Source organism: Lagenorhynchus albirostris, chromosome 14 (assembly GCF_949774975.1).
Source record: "Lagenorhynchus albirostris chromosome 14, mLagAlb1.1, whole genome shotgun sequence".
NCBI classification, from domain to species: Eukaryota; Metazoa; Chordata; class Mammalia; order Artiodactyla; family Delphinidae; genus Lagenorhynchus; species Lagenorhynchus albirostris.
Window position 1 is genome coordinate 16980325 of NC_083108.1, and position 17842 is coordinate 16998166.

General features: G+C 51.4%; 1 protein-coding gene across 1 annotated transcript in view; it reads right to left on the reverse strand.

Moving 5' to 3' along the window:
- Positions 1-17632, reverse strand: part of ONECUT2 (one cut homeobox 2) — a 39679-nt gene extending 22047 nt beyond the window's left edge. The window contains exon 1 of the mRNA XM_060121478.1: positions 16393-17632. Coding sequence (XP_059977461.1) covers positions 16393-17632 — 1240 coding nt within the window. The remainder of the gene's footprint in view (positions 1-16392) is intronic.
- Between the last annotated feature and the right edge of the window lie 210 nt (positions 17633-17842).

The following is a 17842-nucleotide window of genomic DNA, read 5'->3' on the forward strand; positions in this document are numbered from 1 at the left end:
AGAGGTTAAATCAGAGCTAGTAAATGGAAGAGTTATAATTAATATCCAAGCCTGTCTGACTCCAAAGCCAAAGATCGTTTGTTCTGCTGTGCTACTCTGCTGCTACTTCTATAAGATCAGCTCTGAAAGAGGCAGGGAGAAAGGAATGCTTGGTGCCTCCAATCCCTTCCCAATAGCCTAGGATAGAAGGATCTGGGTCCTACAGACACTATTCCCAGGACCTGTCATACACTCCCTCTCTTCTTAGCTTGGGGCTCCTTCCCCATCTCAGATAGGGATGCTCATACCCTAGGGACTTCTGGAGCTCTAAGGAGGCAGAATACTTGGGCTCCTGAGTTGGTGTGGCTTCCAGTAGAAAAGCCCACCTATCTCTACTGTAGATTTTCCTCCCTCTCCCCTCCAATCCAATCCCTACCTACCCCCAACTCTGCCCTTTTAACTGACTTTCCAGAATCTGTCTAGGGAAGCCCAAGTCCGAGGCTCTAGGTGGAGAAGTGGTCAGGGAGGGTGAACTCAGCAGTTCTCCTCCAGGTCCCACCTAATTCCTTTGGACGATGGCAGAGGATGGAAGATGAGGCACCAGGAAGAAGGGAAAACAGGAGTGTGTGGTCTTTCTGGACATGGCATGTCCAGGCCATGGTACCCTAGCCAGAGAAGAGGGCGGCCTCTGAATAAGGGCTCAAGGCTCTTCAGAGAGGCCTCAGAGCTGACTCTTGCTCTGCCCACCCCTGCCTGTCTCTGCCTCTGTGTCAGTGGAAACTTGTTTTGGCTACACAAGGCGCACAGATGACAGTCACTGAAGCCAACTGCTTACCAAGCATACCTAATTATCATGCAGCGCAGCAAAGCACTCAGTTAAAGGCATTTTAAAAAAAAGGTCTGGAATGTCTTAATTTAAACATTCTGTTCATATATGCCTGGTCTTCATAGTTTGTTACTCATGTAATATGAATGTCAAAACGTAACTGTAAAAAAAAAATCTCCAGGCAACGTATAATTTCCATCTAAGAGGTACAGCAAATTATCTTAGTTTCAGTTTCTCACTAAAGTTGAGATAATGGTAAAACCTCTTTTCACTCAATCGTGTATGGATATTATGAAGATAAGTGAGATTTATTCACTCAAATCTTAAAATTCCAATAAAATCAAAGGTGAAAAACGCTAGTTAATTTTTGTCCATGTGTAATTACTTAGATCAGTACTATGTAGGCAGAACTGTGTATATCCCTGAAAACCTTTGAACTACTGGGTTTCAAAGACCTCAAATAACTTTACGTACTCATTTGCCAAAATAAAAGGAAATGAGAAAGAAAAAGGGTAAACTTACAAAAATGTTGACCTCTGGCTTTTTTCTTTACAGGTAAATTTAAGTCAATAAAAATCTAGGAATTTGTACCGTATCAAGTTACTGCCATTTAAATACAAATTTGGTTTACTGATAATTAAAATGACTTAAAAGAGGAAAATAGTCCCTCTGATTTGCTGACGTGTTTGCAGCCTCAAATATTCTAAAATGGTAACATTTTCAGCTGTGTGTGGAAGCAGAACCACCTTTGTTATTTACCAAGCCATCATGAGCACTGTTTTCCCCATATTAAGCTTAGGTGTCATTTCAGGTTAACTCAGGAATCTATTTTTGACTGTGTAAGCAAGTATTTCTGTCAACGATCAAAATATTTACAAAAAAGAATACTCCCATTTGAAGAGTAGAGGCTAAAGATGTAAAAAAAAAAAAAAAACAAAAGAAAAAGAGTAGAGTCTAGAAAAGAATGCCAGCTATAAGTAGACATACAAAACCTAACTCCCGGGCTTCCCTGGTGGCGCAGTGGTTGAGAGTCTGCCTGCCGATGCAGGGGACGCGGGTTCGTGCCCCGGTCCGGGAGGATCCCGCATGCCGCGGAGCGGCTGTGCCTGTGAGCCATGGCCGCTGGGCCTGCGTGTCCGGAGCCTGTGCTCCGCGGCGGGAGAGGCCACAGCAGTGAGGGGCCCGTGTACCGCAAAACAAAACAAAACAAAAAAACCCTAACACCCACACCTCCCCAACCCAGTGACTGAAATTAGGGGAGTCCATAAAAATGGCAGGAATGCATCAAATGACTCAGTTGAAAAAAAATGCCTATTCTGTGCTCAGCCATGGACCAGCAGCTGTGGGAGGCACAAGGATATGGCATCTGCCCTCCAGAGCCACAGGGAAGGGATACAGGAGAGATCTAGAGAGGGGTGTAAGACCCCAGCTAAGAAGCTGCTATGCAGTTTGGAACAGATGACTGCAACCAGAGTTGAGCAAAGGGAGAAAAAAGAATGGGCTAGAGTTTGCTGGGAATGTTCAGAGATGGAGGACCTAAGGTGGTGGCCGGGGACGATCTGGAGAGGGACAGATGAGATAAGGCATTTCGGGCAGCAGGAAGAGAGCGTGCAGGGACATCGATGTGGCGAAGAGGGCAATGTATGAGCAGGACAGCAAGAACTACCTGTTCGAGCAGGTTACCTTGGCAGACTAGAGTCAACGGGTAACACCCTAGTCTAGTGTTTAGTGATCGTTTCACATCCCGCACCTCACTGGAGATACTAGTCTGAAACTTTGGATGGGAGATTTAACCCCACTTCAAGATTCCCTTTAAAACTCATACATACATGTAGTATCTTAGCTTAGGAGGCAAACGACATCAGTGAGAACTCGATATCATGAAATATGAAATACTATCTCCAAATGATGCGCCAACACTGATGATTCTTTTTCGAATGCCATCCACTAACTTAGGGCAGTAAAATGGGCAGAAACAACGTCATATAAAGGTATTCATTAATTTATTCATGGATATTTACTGGCTGCCTATCACATGCTCTATCCAATCTTTGGTCTCACAGAACCTACAATCTGGGGCGGGGGAAGGACACTGACAAGTAAGCAGGTGATACCTATCTGTGTTCTATGTGAAATGGGATAGGTAGTCCAGGGAGACCCCAATTTAGGAGACCAGAGAAAACTTCCTAGACCTTTAAGCCAAGACTTCTCTTAAAGACAAGGAACTTTAAGCCACGATTTTGAGGTGAGGTTAGCTGAGTGAGGGGAAAAGTGGTCTAGGCTAAAGGAATGGCCTGGTGTGTTTGAGGAGCTAGGAGGACAGCATGTCTTGCGCGCAGAGTAAATGGGTGGAGTGACAGGAGATGAGGCTGGAGGTGAGCAGGGGTTAGTCTATCCTGCTCAGGGATCTGTACCTTCACCAATGGTCAAAGGGAGCTAACAAAGAGTTTTAAACAACAGTGTACTGTGGTCAGATTTGGGTTCCAGAAAAATCATGGAAATGGATGGGACAAGGCAAGACTGGAGGTAGGGAGACCAGTCAGGAGGCTGTTGAAATTGGTGATGCCTCCAACGAGGGCAGCAGTGGAGGGGCTAGAGACAGATGTTTGGGAGGTATAGTCCACACGGCTAGTATGGCTGACCTGGGGGAAAAGGAAAGCGTTTGAGTTGACTTCTTGGTTTTTGGCTTGAGATTCTGTGTACAAGATGCTATTACTGAGAGAGAGAGAGAATAAAAGAAGAGACTCATATTTGGTGGTGGCGGTGATGGGGGCTGGGGGTTAAGAAGAATGAGTTCACTTTGAGATGGACTGAGTTTGAGGACACCCAGGCAAAGATGTCCAGATGCAGAAGGAAACAGGGACCTGGAACTCAGGAGAGATATCAGAGCTGGAGAGAGACCTGGAAGTCCTCAGCGTAGCAGGATGACAAGCAAACAGATGCAATCTTCCAGGGTGAGTATGATGAGTGAATAAATAGAATAGCCTAGGCCTGAACGCTGAGCTAAATGGAGGGAGCCCAGAAAGAAGACAGAGAGGCAATAGCCAGGATTCCAAAAAGGAAAATTAGAGAGTACGGTATTTCAGAAAGCGTGCTCAGGAGTGTGTCACACGCCGTGGAGGGGCCAAGCTAAGGTGAGAACTGAGAAGCATCCATTGGATTTAGCTACAAAGACCTCAACAGTGACATTGGTAAGAGCAGATTTAGCAAACAGGAGTGGCCAGAATGAGACAGCAAAGGCCTGGGACTGAAAGGGGAGGTGAAAAACGGAGACTGAGTTATAGCAACTCTTTCTAGAAGTGAAGGGAGGGAAGAGCTAAAGTTGGAACAGGTGTTGGGGGAGCATTAAAAAAATATAGGAGTGTCTGGAGCACAAAAATTCAGATGGGAAAATGCTAAGAAGAGGTTATAAACACAGGAAGGGATTGGGTTCTGAGAAGGTAGGAGAGGCAGGGGCCCACAATGAGGTCAAGGAATTGGTTTTCAACAGGAAGAGTGTCTCTTCCTTTTCAGAACAATAATAAAAAGAAAAGGATGAGAGGGGTTAACCATCAAGAGTGACTAAGGAATTCACTCTCATGCCTTGAACATGAACTGATACAAACTCTGGTATACGTTAGGAGGCATCTGAATACAAGACTTAAAAACAAAAAAAACCTTTAGATTTGGAAATCTGTCACTCTGTTTCAGAAACACAAAAAGCTCTTTGAATCCACACTTTTTTTTTTTTTTTTTAGTATTTGGAGTCAAAGAAGACTATTGGGGAGGTACTGTTTACACTGCAGTCTTCTCAAAATATCTTTTAAAAACCACATTGAGTTCACTAGAAAGGAAATGCATTTAGTATAAGGCCTTGCAGAGTACACAGCCTTATTTTAATGAGATGCAGTGATGCATATAAAATAGACTTGAAAAAAAAGGCTTTGCTTACTGTCAAATCCATGTTTTACCGGAAAAGGTTTTGATAGTGTAACCCAACAACTACTAGGAAATGCACGCCTGCAAATTCAAAGATCATAGGACTTGAAGAGACTGCTTTAATCAGAGTTTATCAAATAGATTTAAAACCAGTTCTTAGATCTAATTCAAATATGTTCCTGCTCATTTATAGAGCAAGAGTCTAGGTATTTAGACACAGAAAATGATTTTTTCCAACATTGAGAGTGAATGCTCTACCAGATTTGTTTTGTTTGGGGCTGGATTTTCTTCCTTTCATCCAAGAGCCACTTGGAATTTAAAGATGAATTGTCACAGGGAAGAAAATCTCATCTATCATGCCCTTGACTTTCTGTTTAAACGGGATACACTTGTCTGTTCCTATGCTCCACCTCCCCGAGAACCACTTTAACAATAAATTAGGCTTGAACGAAAGTTTCTTGATATAAAGCAAAAGGTTTACATTTTAATTAGCTTTGGGAAGTCAAGGGCCATTTTACTAGAAACCTAAAGAGATGCGAGTTGTGCTTAATCACAGACCAAAAGGACCCACCTGCCTCCTTTCTCTGTAATAAAAACACAAATAAAGCAGAGCTACTGAATGAAAACAGCCAGAGTCAGGGGTCAGTGCCTAATGTCAGCTCTCACCGTGGCCAGGGCCATGTGACTCCGTTGTGTGGCCTCGTGGAAGTGACACAACCCTTGGCCCACAGAAGCGGTGGAGAGGTTCCTCTTAAAGACAGCCCCATCAAGGAAAACTAAAGAAATCAAACCCACTTTCTAGATTTATTGGAGGTAGCCTGGCAACACTACTGCTGATATAATGTGAGAATCTTGCTTCATCTAATGAAAACCATGTTTGCAAAACTCACGTGGAGGCAAGGGTGGGGGGGGAGGGGAAATCCGTTTTTGTATATTTGTGTGAAGGGCAGCCAGACCATAAACCTTGAAAGGAAACACTCAATCTGAAATACCGTGCTGAGAGTAGCAGTCAGCGCCTGCAGAAGCCAGGAACATGGAGAAAAACATTTCAATCCCTCCGCCCCCGACAGAGGTAATGTTCTTCCTCTTGGAAAGGAAAGGGTCCTTTAGCATCTTTTGTCCTCTCACCGCCATCGCCTCCTCTCCCTTTATTATCGCTGACCTCCCACAGAGAAACGAAGCCACGGGCCGAGGGAGGAAAATCTGAGGCCCTGTTCTGTCTGGGGCTCCGAGATCTAGAGAGCTGGAGCTACTGATCGGGGTCCTGCCCGGATTTAACCCGGTAGAGGACCCACCTCCCTTCTCTGGGGTGAGATGCCAACTTGCTCAGAACCCGGACTGGGCGCGCTGGCTGCCAGGGCCCTCCGTGGCGCTGTTCGTGGTGCTGAAGCCTGCATCGAGGCGTGGAGGCAGCAACCCACGCACAGGCGACCAGCTGTCAGGGGCTCCGGACCCAGATCCACGTGAGGCAAGTCTGGAAACAGCTGCCGCCCACAGAGCTACAGCCAGCGCCACAGTTTGGCTCCAAGTGTAGCTCACTGGTTTACTTCTTTGGAACTACAAAATGGCTGGTTCACTTTTTCTCTTCCCAGGGGGTTTCACAGAGCCCACCTCTGGCTCACCAATCTGGCATATCCCTTTCCTGATGTCCTCCCTGCCCATAGTAATTCTCTCACCCCCTCTCCTTCGTACAATACTTTGCCTTTGCAGAGCACCTTACAGTTGGTACCACCCTCACTGGCACCATCAACTGAGCCGTTTCTCTTACATACATAACCACTCCTCTTCTCTCCCACAGATATTTTTTGCCTTCTCTGCCCCTCATCTCTCAAGCAGGAGACTATTACCTCTGTGCAGGGTGGGCGAAACACCTTTACCCACCACAGCAAAACCGCTGATTTCTCCCTGGCAACGAATTCGGAGAGGCAGAGGTTAGAGTTCCAAAGGACCAGAAGAAAGTCCCCTAAGAAATTTCTAGGAAAATACGGGTAGTGGTCAGTAGGGTGGGGAATGGAGACACTAGGAACAAAGTGAAGAAAAGAGCCTGGGCCTTCGAGGTGCAAGGCTTGTTGCAGTTAGAAGACTCCTGGCAGGTGGCACTCTAGCTCAAGGTGCTTTGGGTAGAAGCCTTGACTGTGCTCCTGGTTCCACCTCAAACTTCCTTTCTGCTAAACAACCCCCTAGCCAGGTTTGGAGGTCTGTCTTCCTCTTGATCCAAGCACTCTGCTAAAAAGCACCGTTCGCACAATTCTATTTACTATAATACACAATGATGAAGGGAACATAAATAAGAAAGAGAGGGTCAGTGGGAGGATTTTTTTCTCATGTGTGATTGACGGTGCTCAGATCAAAACTGTGTAATCATCAATAACATGATTCAGCAACTGGGAAATGCAAACAAGTTGTGCAAGGGCTTGCTTTGGTCAAAGCCCTGGAGGGGCCCATGGGGCTGGGCCAAGCTTGAAGAGGGCAGTGCCAACAGGATGCCCTCCCTCCCACCAGGGCAGAGCTGGCTGTGCCTACAGCCTGACTGGCGTGACCTTTGCCTTTTGCAACACACATGCGGTTGGGCCGGCGTTAATGGCACTTTGCAGGGAGCTCCAATTGAGTAAACAAAAAATGCCTTGCCCTGTTCTAATGGAGCACATTATTCTGAGGCCTAAGCCTTCATCCAGGCCCCTGCAGCTGCTCTGCAGGTCAGTGCTACCAATAAAGCAATTAGCCAATGAGAAAACTCTTCTTCCCTGAGGGGGACTCGAGGCTTTGTTGCAGTTGCCGTGCTTTGCTTTGGGTTTTTAATCAAGCAATCCAGGTTGATCTGAGCCTCTTACATCAGACTCCAGGATGAAGACACTGAAATTGTGTGTTTGCTGAGTGTGATATTTTAAGGAACTGGTCCCTTGTTCAACACAGACTGGAAAGCTCGCTGCTTCCTGTTCAATTAACCTGAACCATAGCTGAACTCTGCCCTTTGAACTCACTCTGCAGATAAATACATTAGCTCACCTAAGGAATCATTAATATTTTTCAATCACATAAAACAAACATGAATGTCTGAACACAACCCAAGAGATAGCCAATTAGGAATAGCACATGGAACATGTTGAAAAAAAAAATCACAAATGGATGTTATTTACAGAACCAAAAGGGTCAAGGAAGAAATAAAACGGATCATGCCAACAGTTCTGGAAACAAAGGCGACTTTCATTTTCATTTCTGCAAACACAAAGGGTACTGAGCAATATTTAGCAATTCCTGTTCCATCTACACTGCTCAATAAGAAAAAGTTGTACCCTACTCCTGGTCTGGTTTCTACCTACTTCCATCAGGACACACAACTCCAAGCCCTTCTCTTTGAAAGTGACTTCAGTGTTCATGCTCATATACAGAGTCCAAAATATTGCATTTCTGGGGACAATTTTATTCCCAAATTGCTACAAATGAACCAAAATAATTTTTGTGGAAGTATCACTGCCTTTAAGTGAACCACTGTAAATGAACCAAGCTAGTGGCTTGATTGAAATAATTTTACAGTAGCTGATGTTCCTGTGATGTTGTTACTCTAGCATCTAAACAGATTTTGTTTTGGGGGGAGGGAAAGAGAGAGAAGAGGAGAGAAAAGAGGAGATCGCTAAATGCATCTATTTTGTCCTTATCCCTGCATGTCATCTTAGAAGAATGAGAAAAACATTCCCCAACCAAGTCATTACACATTTCAGTCTGATTCAGTTTCACTTCCCACAATTCTGCCTCTTGACTCCTCCCCTCCTTCCCCCTTTTCATTTTTGTTTGGTTTGGAGTGTGGGCTTAATGCCCAGCTATCCTAGATGAGAACACTTAAAGGAATATCGCAAGCGCAAAGGGTAAATCTATTGAATGAGGGTCTTTAACTATGTGGTTTCCTTAAAGGGAAAGGTTAGATCAATAGGATCAATAGGAAAGGTTTCCCTGGCCCTGCATAAAAGGGTAAGGGCTTCTCTTTTCACTGGTTTAACTTTACTCTCTGACAAATGCAAATCAATGGATCTGTGTTTACAACAGATTCCCTAACAGACCCAACCTGGGTAAAGCCCAGAGCCTCGCCCTGGGGGTGGGGAGTCCAAGCTTGCTCTAGGGGGATGCTCTAGGGCAGAGCTTAAGGCTCAAGGCCCTGGGGGTGGAGTGGGCTTGCTGCCCACTGGGATCCTGCTGCTGCCGCCTGTGGTCTCTCCAAAGAGGACAGAAAAAAATGGAGCAATGGAGCTCCAGACTCTTCCAAAGATGCCTCAACCCATCATAAACATAAAGCCCAAATTCCTAGGATCTGGTGAGCCAGTCAACCTTGTTTCCTACCAGTATAGATCTGGGAGGTTGACTACACAGAGGAAGCTGGAGTGGGATACCTACAATTGGAGCGGCCCATGCATTTCAGCTCTAGAATTCTCCTTCTGTCCTTTCTTAGGTGGTAACTGGCTCTCTTAGCTATTACAAGGCAAACCACTGAAACTGTGGGTTCTTTCCCCCTTAATTTACCTTTCCCTTTAAAAACGTGATGCTTTCCAGAGATTACATGACTTCAAGTCAATACCAGTTACAGAGAAATTATTTTTCTTCCTGCAGGAGAAAGTATATGTATATTTGATTACATGAGCCAAAGTCCAATGCTGATTAAATTACATTGGAGGTGTGCTTCCAACCCAAACAAAGTCTGCTTTCTACAGAAGAGTAATGGATCTTCAAATGGCGAGAGAGGCGCCAAGGTGGAACGCAGAGCCTCCCTTCCCTCTGGGACAATTTGTGTTGGACAGTTTTTCACAACAATGTCCACAATGTCCACTTCTCCCCCAGTGAGACTAGCTCTGCGTGCACAGCCCGCAGCCTGCTTCCATGCCTTGCCATGCCTCAGACGGGCTGAGCTACCCAGGCTACCGCCCTGCCCCTGCAAAAACCTGTGTATACTTCTCAGGGTCTTCACCTGGAGTGAAACTTGGAAATCAAAAGTCAAGCTTTTCCCAAAGGCACTGAAGTGCATTAGGGGGACAGACTGGGTGATGAAAGGGGGTGCTGATGGGCCCCCAGCCCACCTTGAGCAGGCTCTATACCTGACAGTATAAATGTCCCTGTTGGGTTCCCTCATACTGGTCTCTCCCCACCAAGAAAAGTATCCCCTCAGAGGAAGCAATTGTCCCCAGGTCAGGAAAAACAAGGATCTCTGAGAGGGTTGGGGACAAGGATAATCCAGAATCTGTAGATGAAGTTTAAGGCCCAGGGTTCCTCAATATTCACCCTTTTCCCCAGGGCCCTTTATCCAGACAATTATTTCTATTTATTCCCTCCTCATTTTCCTTCCTTTGGCAAGAGCCCAGAAACTAAATCCCTCTGCTTCTCCTCTGAGGTTTTCATTCCTCCAGAGATACCCCCGACAGGATACCACTTTCCCTCAAGACAGTTTCTACCCACACCAGCCACCAGCAATAGTGTGGTGGCGTCCAGTACCTTCTTCCTGAGAACTCTTCAACCCCCTTCGTCTGATCTTCCTTTAGAAACAGGTTCTAGAGCCCAGAAAACCAAGAGGCGACCCTGAAGTGAAATTCTGGATTGAAGAAAGCTGGAGAGGCAGCCTCTTTCCCCCTCAGGGTTCAGGCCTGGAGCTCTAGAAGGTAAACCCTGCCCAGGGTCCCCTGTTACCTCTGGGCAGACACGTGTCTCTGGAGAGAAGTGGGGCCGCTTTCAGAGACACAGAGAATCTGGGCGGCTCCGTTTCCCCTCTGCCCCACCCCCACCATTCACCAGGAATCCAGCCCTGTTTTAGGATTCTAAGATGGGGTTGGAGGAGACTCTAAGATTCCACCCTCCAAAACCCCACCTGCCCCTCCCAGAACCTAAGAGCCCTTCACCGGGAGCTGGAGGGGAGGGGCCCGCTGTCTTCCTCACCAAAAGGAAACCTCGCCACCCTTTTTGGTTTCTGTATCTGATCACCGGACCTAGTTCAATGTAGGTTTTCAGAAGAGGGGTAGGGCTCATTCGGACTAGGAATCAAGGAGCTGTATCAGAGCTCTCTTCTCTAAGGAAACCCACTGGAAGGAAGACGACCCCTATCTCTGGGGAGGACAGAAAGAAATGACTGCTTCCCCTTTGCCACATGGCAAAGCAGAATAACGCAAGATTTGGGGGTTTTTCTCTCTCCTTTCCTTCCTCCTTTTTCTCATTTCGTTGTTGGAGAAGGAAGGAAAACACTCCTTTTCGTCCAGGTTGAAACCTTCTCTTGAAGGAAAAGCTTAGTATTTCTAAAACTGGAGAATTTATAATTTCAAAAAACCCGAACAATTTAGTTCTTATCTCACCCCCACTACCGTCCCAGCTCTTTCTTTTCTTCATCCACCTTAGTGTTCCTTCTGGAAGAATAAGCCATTTGGCGAAAGGAGCCATTGGCAGGATGTGGAGGTCTTCCTGCCAGAGGGAAGGGACAGCTCTGAAGTTCTTTCTTTTCCCGTCAAGGCAGGTGTCTCAGAGAAAACCTCTCTACTAGGGCCAGGTCTGAGTCCCGCGTCTCAGAGGGGAAGATCTCTCCAGCTGCTGGGAAGGGGAGCTGGGGCGGGGCAGTTCCCCAGGCTGGTGTTTCTTACCAGCCGGGGCAAGAAACAAGATTCTTCTCTGGTTGTGACCCAATTAGCCCAGAGCAGACCATTCTGAGGGGTGAAGCCCAGGCCATTGTCACTGGGGCCTCGTTTAACTGTCCAACTAATGCACCAGCGTAGAAAGTCTGCGAATGGGAACATTTAATGAGAATGTTCTTTCTTAACGAAAACAAGGATGGAGCGATCCGCGGAACAGGAATCTGCGAGGTTAGCAGGCAGCTTTAAAGACGTCGTTTCTATACGTCTGTGTCTCTAGCTCTGCTTTGCAAGGAAGTTCATCTGTACCATTTTTTCTCGGTTCCCACATATATGCGTTAATATTTGATATTTGTTTTTCTCTTTAGAGACGTCGTTTCTAAAGTTCGGCTTGGACGTTCCCGCATATGGAGAGGAGACCAACTTTCCCGGATGGTTTCCGTGGAGGAAAGAAGTTGCTCCCGGCCCTGCTGGACCAGATGCGGGCCGCGCGGGGCAGAGGCGAAGGCACGCTAAGCACGAGAGGACTCGGGCGCCGAACCACCCACAGAGCCCGCAGCAGCGAGCGCAGAAAGCGGCGTTGCGCGCGCGGGGACCGGGGGAGAGGGCAGGCAGCCTGGCGACAGCAGGAAACCTCGAGTAGGAAGCGGCGGGCTGGAGCCGCGCGGGGTGAAGCAGCGGCCAGACCCGAGAACCCGCCTGCAGCTGCGGAAGCAGCGCGGCGGGAGCGCCGGGGAGCCAGGCCGCTGGCGAGCGCTCTGCTGGGAAGAGGGCGCCGTCGGGCTTACTGGAAACGCGCCGGATCAAGTTCCAGATCAATGAAATCTGGGTCTACACGTTAACATTATTGTTGCCAGCATTAATGCTCTTTTAATCTTCTAAACATTATCAGCATCGATCTCCCTCCATATACACATTTGTTTGAGAAAGTGACATAACCACATGCTGGAAAGCCTGGAATAAAAATTAATGCGCAGCCTCTCGCATCGAGGGCGCCCGTGGACTCAGGCTACTTCTCGCCCGCGCGTTCACTAACCTCCCTCGCGTCCCGCCGGCTCGGCCCAGCTCCCGCCCACCCTAATGTGAGTTGGGAAGGTGTTCTCGAGGCACCGGGGACTTGACCAAGCAAGGATGGTAGTGAGCTTTTCAATTATTAATCCGACCAGCCAGCAAGAGAAAACATCTTGTGTTCCGTACCGACGTGGTACATCCGGCCTCTCCGGCTCGGATCCCGAACTAAACCTTCGGGAGAGACCGGCTGAGCCCGGCCGAGAGGCTGACCAGAGGGAGGGGTGGGAGTCGGGGTGCGGGTCTCTGCGGATGAGGTCCCCGCCCCCGTCCCTAGGCTTAGGGTGGCCTGAGGACGTCCCCTGGCGCCAAAAGGAGCCGCGCACGCACGTGGTGCCCCTGGCAGGCGCCGCAGCGTTGTGCCCTGGCCACGCTCCGCTGCCGCGGGCGTCAGGTGGCCCAGGCGACATCCCGTTGGGTTGGTTAAGGGCCCTCCGCTGCCTCAACAAGAGGTGGCTCCGGACTGGTCGCTGGGAGCTGCTGCCTGGGGAGGGCCGGGCGTCTGTTCGCCGCGGGGACGCGAGGCAGGCTCGGGGCGGGCCGCCCCGGGAGCCCGGCTCACAGAAGGCGGAAACCTGGGCAGGGTGTGTCGTCGGAGGGTCTCTGCTCTGTCTTCCAGTTGTTGGAGGAAACCACTCCCGCCACTGGGGCCTCGGTCGTCCTCCGCGAGGCGCCCATCCACTTTCTTGCCTGGGTTCTCTCGGTCCCTCCTGGTTCGTGTGTGCTTAGTTCAGAGGCCTCTTGAGGATTTGTGCTTGAACACGCTGGAGTTTGTCCTCGCCGCCTCTTGCCGGGTTAATAAAAACTGCTCTGCCGGAGCCATATCCGGGGACCACGGAAGAGACCGAAGCCCGCATGGTTGCAAACAGTTTCGGCCCTCGCCACCTTTTATGAACGAAGTCGTGCACTTGGAGCCCATTTCTCTGAAATCTACTGTTGAGGCAATCTGAGCTCCCCCATCTTCTCCCTTCCCTTTTGCAATGCTATCCCGGGCTGTGGATACACCGAGGCGGTCGGCGCTTCTGTTGTGATGGGGGTGTACTTCACCTAAGGGTGAGGTTGCCGACACTGGCCCAAATCAGGCATCTTAACTCTGCGGTTCCTCAAACCCCTATCTGCTTACCTCTGGCAAGACCCAAAATGAGAAAGAGAAAGCGAAATTAAAAGAGAGAGAGAGAGAGAAAGAGCTGGTCTCGATGAGATGGGGGGCTGGTCGGTCTCGGCGAGGTTCGGGCCTGGGAGTCAGGCAGAGCCGCCCTGTACAATCACTGGGATTGTTTAACCCCCAGAGCTCAACGGTGTGGGCCCTCGGCAGCGTCCTGGCGAGATTCCGATCCATACTCCTGGAGGAGAAGGGCTCAGCTTTTCTTCTCCATTTGCTCCTGTCCCCTAGCGCTCCAAGTACATAATACCAGTCCCAGCTTCTGCATCAGTGTCTGAAGAGACTGATCTACTGACCCCAAACTGAAAAGCTTCCTATGTAATAATAACCACTCAACACACTTGTAGTTGCTGATCGAATGGCCAGATAAAAAGGCTAAAGCTTTTGTCCCTTTTCAACTCTGGGTAATAAAACAGACACACATTTGAATGCCTGAGCAAAGCGGGGTCCCTCGCAGGAAATTCCCAGTCGCTGAAGGAGGCTTTCAGACTCCCACTGAGGGGGCTTTCTTGCTCCTGCTCTGAAAATCCCCGATGCTGCCTGAGGCCAGCCCCTGAGGAGTGGCCCCGGGACTCTCCCGTGGTGGGTGGTGGGACTGGGGTCCCCCAGGGATGCCACACTCTCCCCCATCCCAGCAATGCTGTTGCAAAAATGCTTGAGACCGGCTAGCCAGGAAAGCATTACTTTCCAAATCACTTTCAGACATACATTGGCAGAGGGCACGTGTTTTAAAAATCTCTGTCTTTTTCGGGACAGGCGTGAGGGGGCGGCAGCGCTCTGAGATCAGCCTGACTAGAATAGCTGTCATCCTGCCTTTACCTTACCCTGGTCCCCCCTCCCCAAGACCGGCTGCCAAGTTTCTTCCGGCTGCCTGTGCCCAAGAAGCCAGCCCTTGCTGAAGCTCACCCGTGAGGGACTAGAGGCCTTTTCAGGGGCCTAAGATAAAGGGGTACCACACTGTTTGGAATTGTCAGTAAGCTTCCAGTTTTTCACGGATAATCTCTATTCACTGCTTAATCTTTGAGAGGAACCAAGAGCAATCAGAGAAAATTGTAGGAGAGGATGAAGAGTAAAAAGCTAAATGAGGAGAAAGATAAAGTAGGTTTCTAAATCCATGCAGAACTATTTGGAGTCCACCGATGTGGGGAAGCCCTTGGCGGCGGGTCTAGTTTCTTTACCTTTTCAGATCAACACTGCTGGGAGATTACTGGCTGGAGATCCGAATCCTCCAACAGCGGGCAAAGGCGGAGGCTGTCAGAGTGGAAACGCCCCCTCCCCAAGCCTGGGCGAACACGTTGCCTGTCACACCCCCCAGCCCTGTCCGGCGTAAGTAGAGTGCACCGTACAAGCCAGACTCAGCGGTGCGAGGATAGCCCCGGGGAGCCGGAGAGGAAGCCTGAGCTCACAGCTCCGGAAGCGCGTTGTGTGCGGCTCGGAACCGCGCGCTACCCACTACCCGTACCTATGTAAATCACTGCCACCACGAATTGTCCGCCAGATAATCCGACGATCGGGAGAGACAGCTTCAATCCAAAAGACGCTGCCCATCTCGGCCTGCGTCCGGGTACCGTGCGCCCTCCCCAGTGGGGCGCCTGGACACTTTGCCCCTCTTGGCCCGTGGCAGGGTCCTGGGGGCAGCGCAATTGCCACGCGCACCGCGCTGGGTCTGTGCGCACTAAAGCGCGCAACTGTGTGCCAGTCGCAGCCACGGCTGCGCCTTTCTCTCTGGTTCCCGCCGCCCACGCAGGAGGTTTCTGCGCTCCTAGAACAATAGAGGGCTGTACCTCGCGGCTCTGCCGCTAGAGGAGGCACAAAGAGCCAAGCCGGCTACAGAACAATGTAACCAATGCGTCGACCCGTCCTCTCCCGTCGCCGACCTACGCGCACAATCAGCGTCCGCTTAATGCAAAGGCGGGGCCTGTAGCCCGCGGCCAAGATGCGTTAACTAACCTGCATCTTAATTTTTTCTGCACCTCTTCCCGCGAGCTCCCAGTCTCTCCCGGAGGCCCCAAACCTCGGCAAATCCTGGCAGACGCTGGGAGCCGGGCAAGGGCGGCCGGCGAGTGAAGCAGGACGCTCTCTACTCTTAGTTGCTCCTCTCCCGTTCTCCCAGAGAGGTGGATGTGGCAGTCCCAACCTTCGTCCTTGTACCTTCCCCTCACTGTGGGCAGTGACAAGGGACCTGGCCCCAGCCTGCTCTTTCGATCATAAAGTCCCCGTGCCAATGTCAAGGCTGGAAACGGGCTCGGGAAGCGCTGTTGTACCCTGGTCACCCGTTCTCCGCGTGGGCAAGGCTGTGACTCTTGTCAGTGACCAAACAAGTTTGCCTCCCGCTCCCCCACCCCAGCCCACCAACTGCCTCCATACAGGGAGACCAGGCAGCTTGGAAAACTGAAACGTATTGCCTAAACAAGCTTGGAAATGTATTGTCTAAGCAAGAGTTCAAGTGCACAGGGTTTCCAATAAAGGCAATCCCCCTTTCCTGTGAGTCCTGGAAAGACAGGGCTCCTAGCGGACACGGTGCACCCCCATCGCGACTCCCACAACTGGGTAAGGTCGGAAGGAGAGGGCAGAGTTGGCACGTTGACCAAAGCGCGAATAAAATGCGGGTGGGGGTCGGTCAGGAAGCCCAGGAGACAAGGAGGGAGGAAGGAAGAGAAGAGAAAGGGAGAACAGAAAGAAGAGAGGAGAAAGAGGAAACAGAAGAAGAAATAAAGTAGAGAAGAAATAGGAAGTGTGGAAAGGAGGCGAGAACCAGAGATGTGGCTAAGCGCCCTCACCCGGGGCCACAGGCACCCCGGAGCCCTCTCCCAGCACCCTGGCTCCAGGAGACCCTCTGGGCTTACCTGCCAGGCGTAAGGCAGACATGCGCTGGAACTCGGGCTCCTGCAGCCACTTCCACATCCTGCGGAAGGTCTCCCTGCCAGATTTGAGTTTACTCCACGGTTTGGGGTTCCGGAGCAGGTCGGAGAGAGTCCCCTGAGACCGGCACAACACCCTCTGCGCGAAGATCGCCTGTGGGATGCTGTAGCGCTTCAGCTCGGCGGTGATGCGCTGGGCCACCTCTTTGGTGTTGATCTCCTCCAGCTGGCCTGATGTGGCCACCTGCGATCCCGAAGAGGACGAGGGTGGCCTCTCACGGCTAGGCGCCAGCACCGGCCCATGGGACTGAGCGTGGCCCGGGTGGTGTAGGCCGTTGAGGTGAGACATCATGGCCGCGGGCGGGGTGCCCAGACCGCGGGACAGGTGTTGCTCACCGCGGGTCAGCATGGCAGTGTGGTGCGCGTCGAAGTTGGGGCTGAGCATTTTGTCGTGGCCCGGGGGCCCGTAGCTGGGCAGGCTCTGCTGCGCGTTGTGGAGGCCGCCCAGCCCGTTGCCCAGCGGCGTGGCGGCCAGCGGGGACAGGCTCTGGCTCATGCCGGGCATCTCCTTGTAGGGGCTGTAGAGGTTGTTCATGGTCGGGAGCCCTCGCTCGTCGCGCATGAGGGTGAAGCTGCCGCTGACGTTGCCCGACAGGCGCTGGTGGTGGTGGTGGTGGTGGTGGTGGTGGTGGTGAGGGTGCGGGTGCGGGTGGTGGAACTTGTCCGACACAGTGGAGATGGGCGGCAGCGGCTGGAGAGGCGTCAGCGTGGTGTAGGTGTTGCTCATGCCCATGCCGGGCGGGGACGAGTCGCAGGACATGCTCATGGCATGATGGAGCGGGATGGAGAGCTCGGGCCGGTAGTCGCCGCCGTCCAGGATCGAGGCCATGCTAGTGACCATGGCCGAGCGCGACGCCGCTGCTGCCGCCGCTGCCGCCGTGCCCAGCTCCTGGTGCGCCGTTGGCGGCGGCGGCGGCGGCGGCGGGCCCCGCAGCGAGCCAGCGGCGCCGCGGCCCGCGTGGTGAGGGCTGGTGCTGGCCAGCAGCTCCTGCTCATGGCCCGGGCCCCCGCCGCCGCCCCCGCCGCCCCCGCCGCCGCCCCCACCGCTGCCGCCGCCGGCCGGCCCGTGCAAAGTGCCCAGACTTTCCATTGTCAGCTCCGGGTTCATGGCGCAGCCTTCTAGGTCTTTGGTGAGGCATCGATAGGCGGTGTAGGCAGCCTTCATTCAGTCCATCGGGGCCCGGGGGCGGCGGGGGCGGCGGGGGTGGCCGGCGGGCTGGCAAGGCGCGCGTGGCGGAGCTCTGCCGCGGGAGCAAGGGAGGGCGCGGGAGTGCGTGAGCGTGTGGAGGGGAGCGTGCGTGCGGGTGTGCGCCCCGGGCTGCGGGCGGGCGGGCGGGCGGGCGCGCCCGGGGTGGGGGTGGGGTGGGGTGGGGGC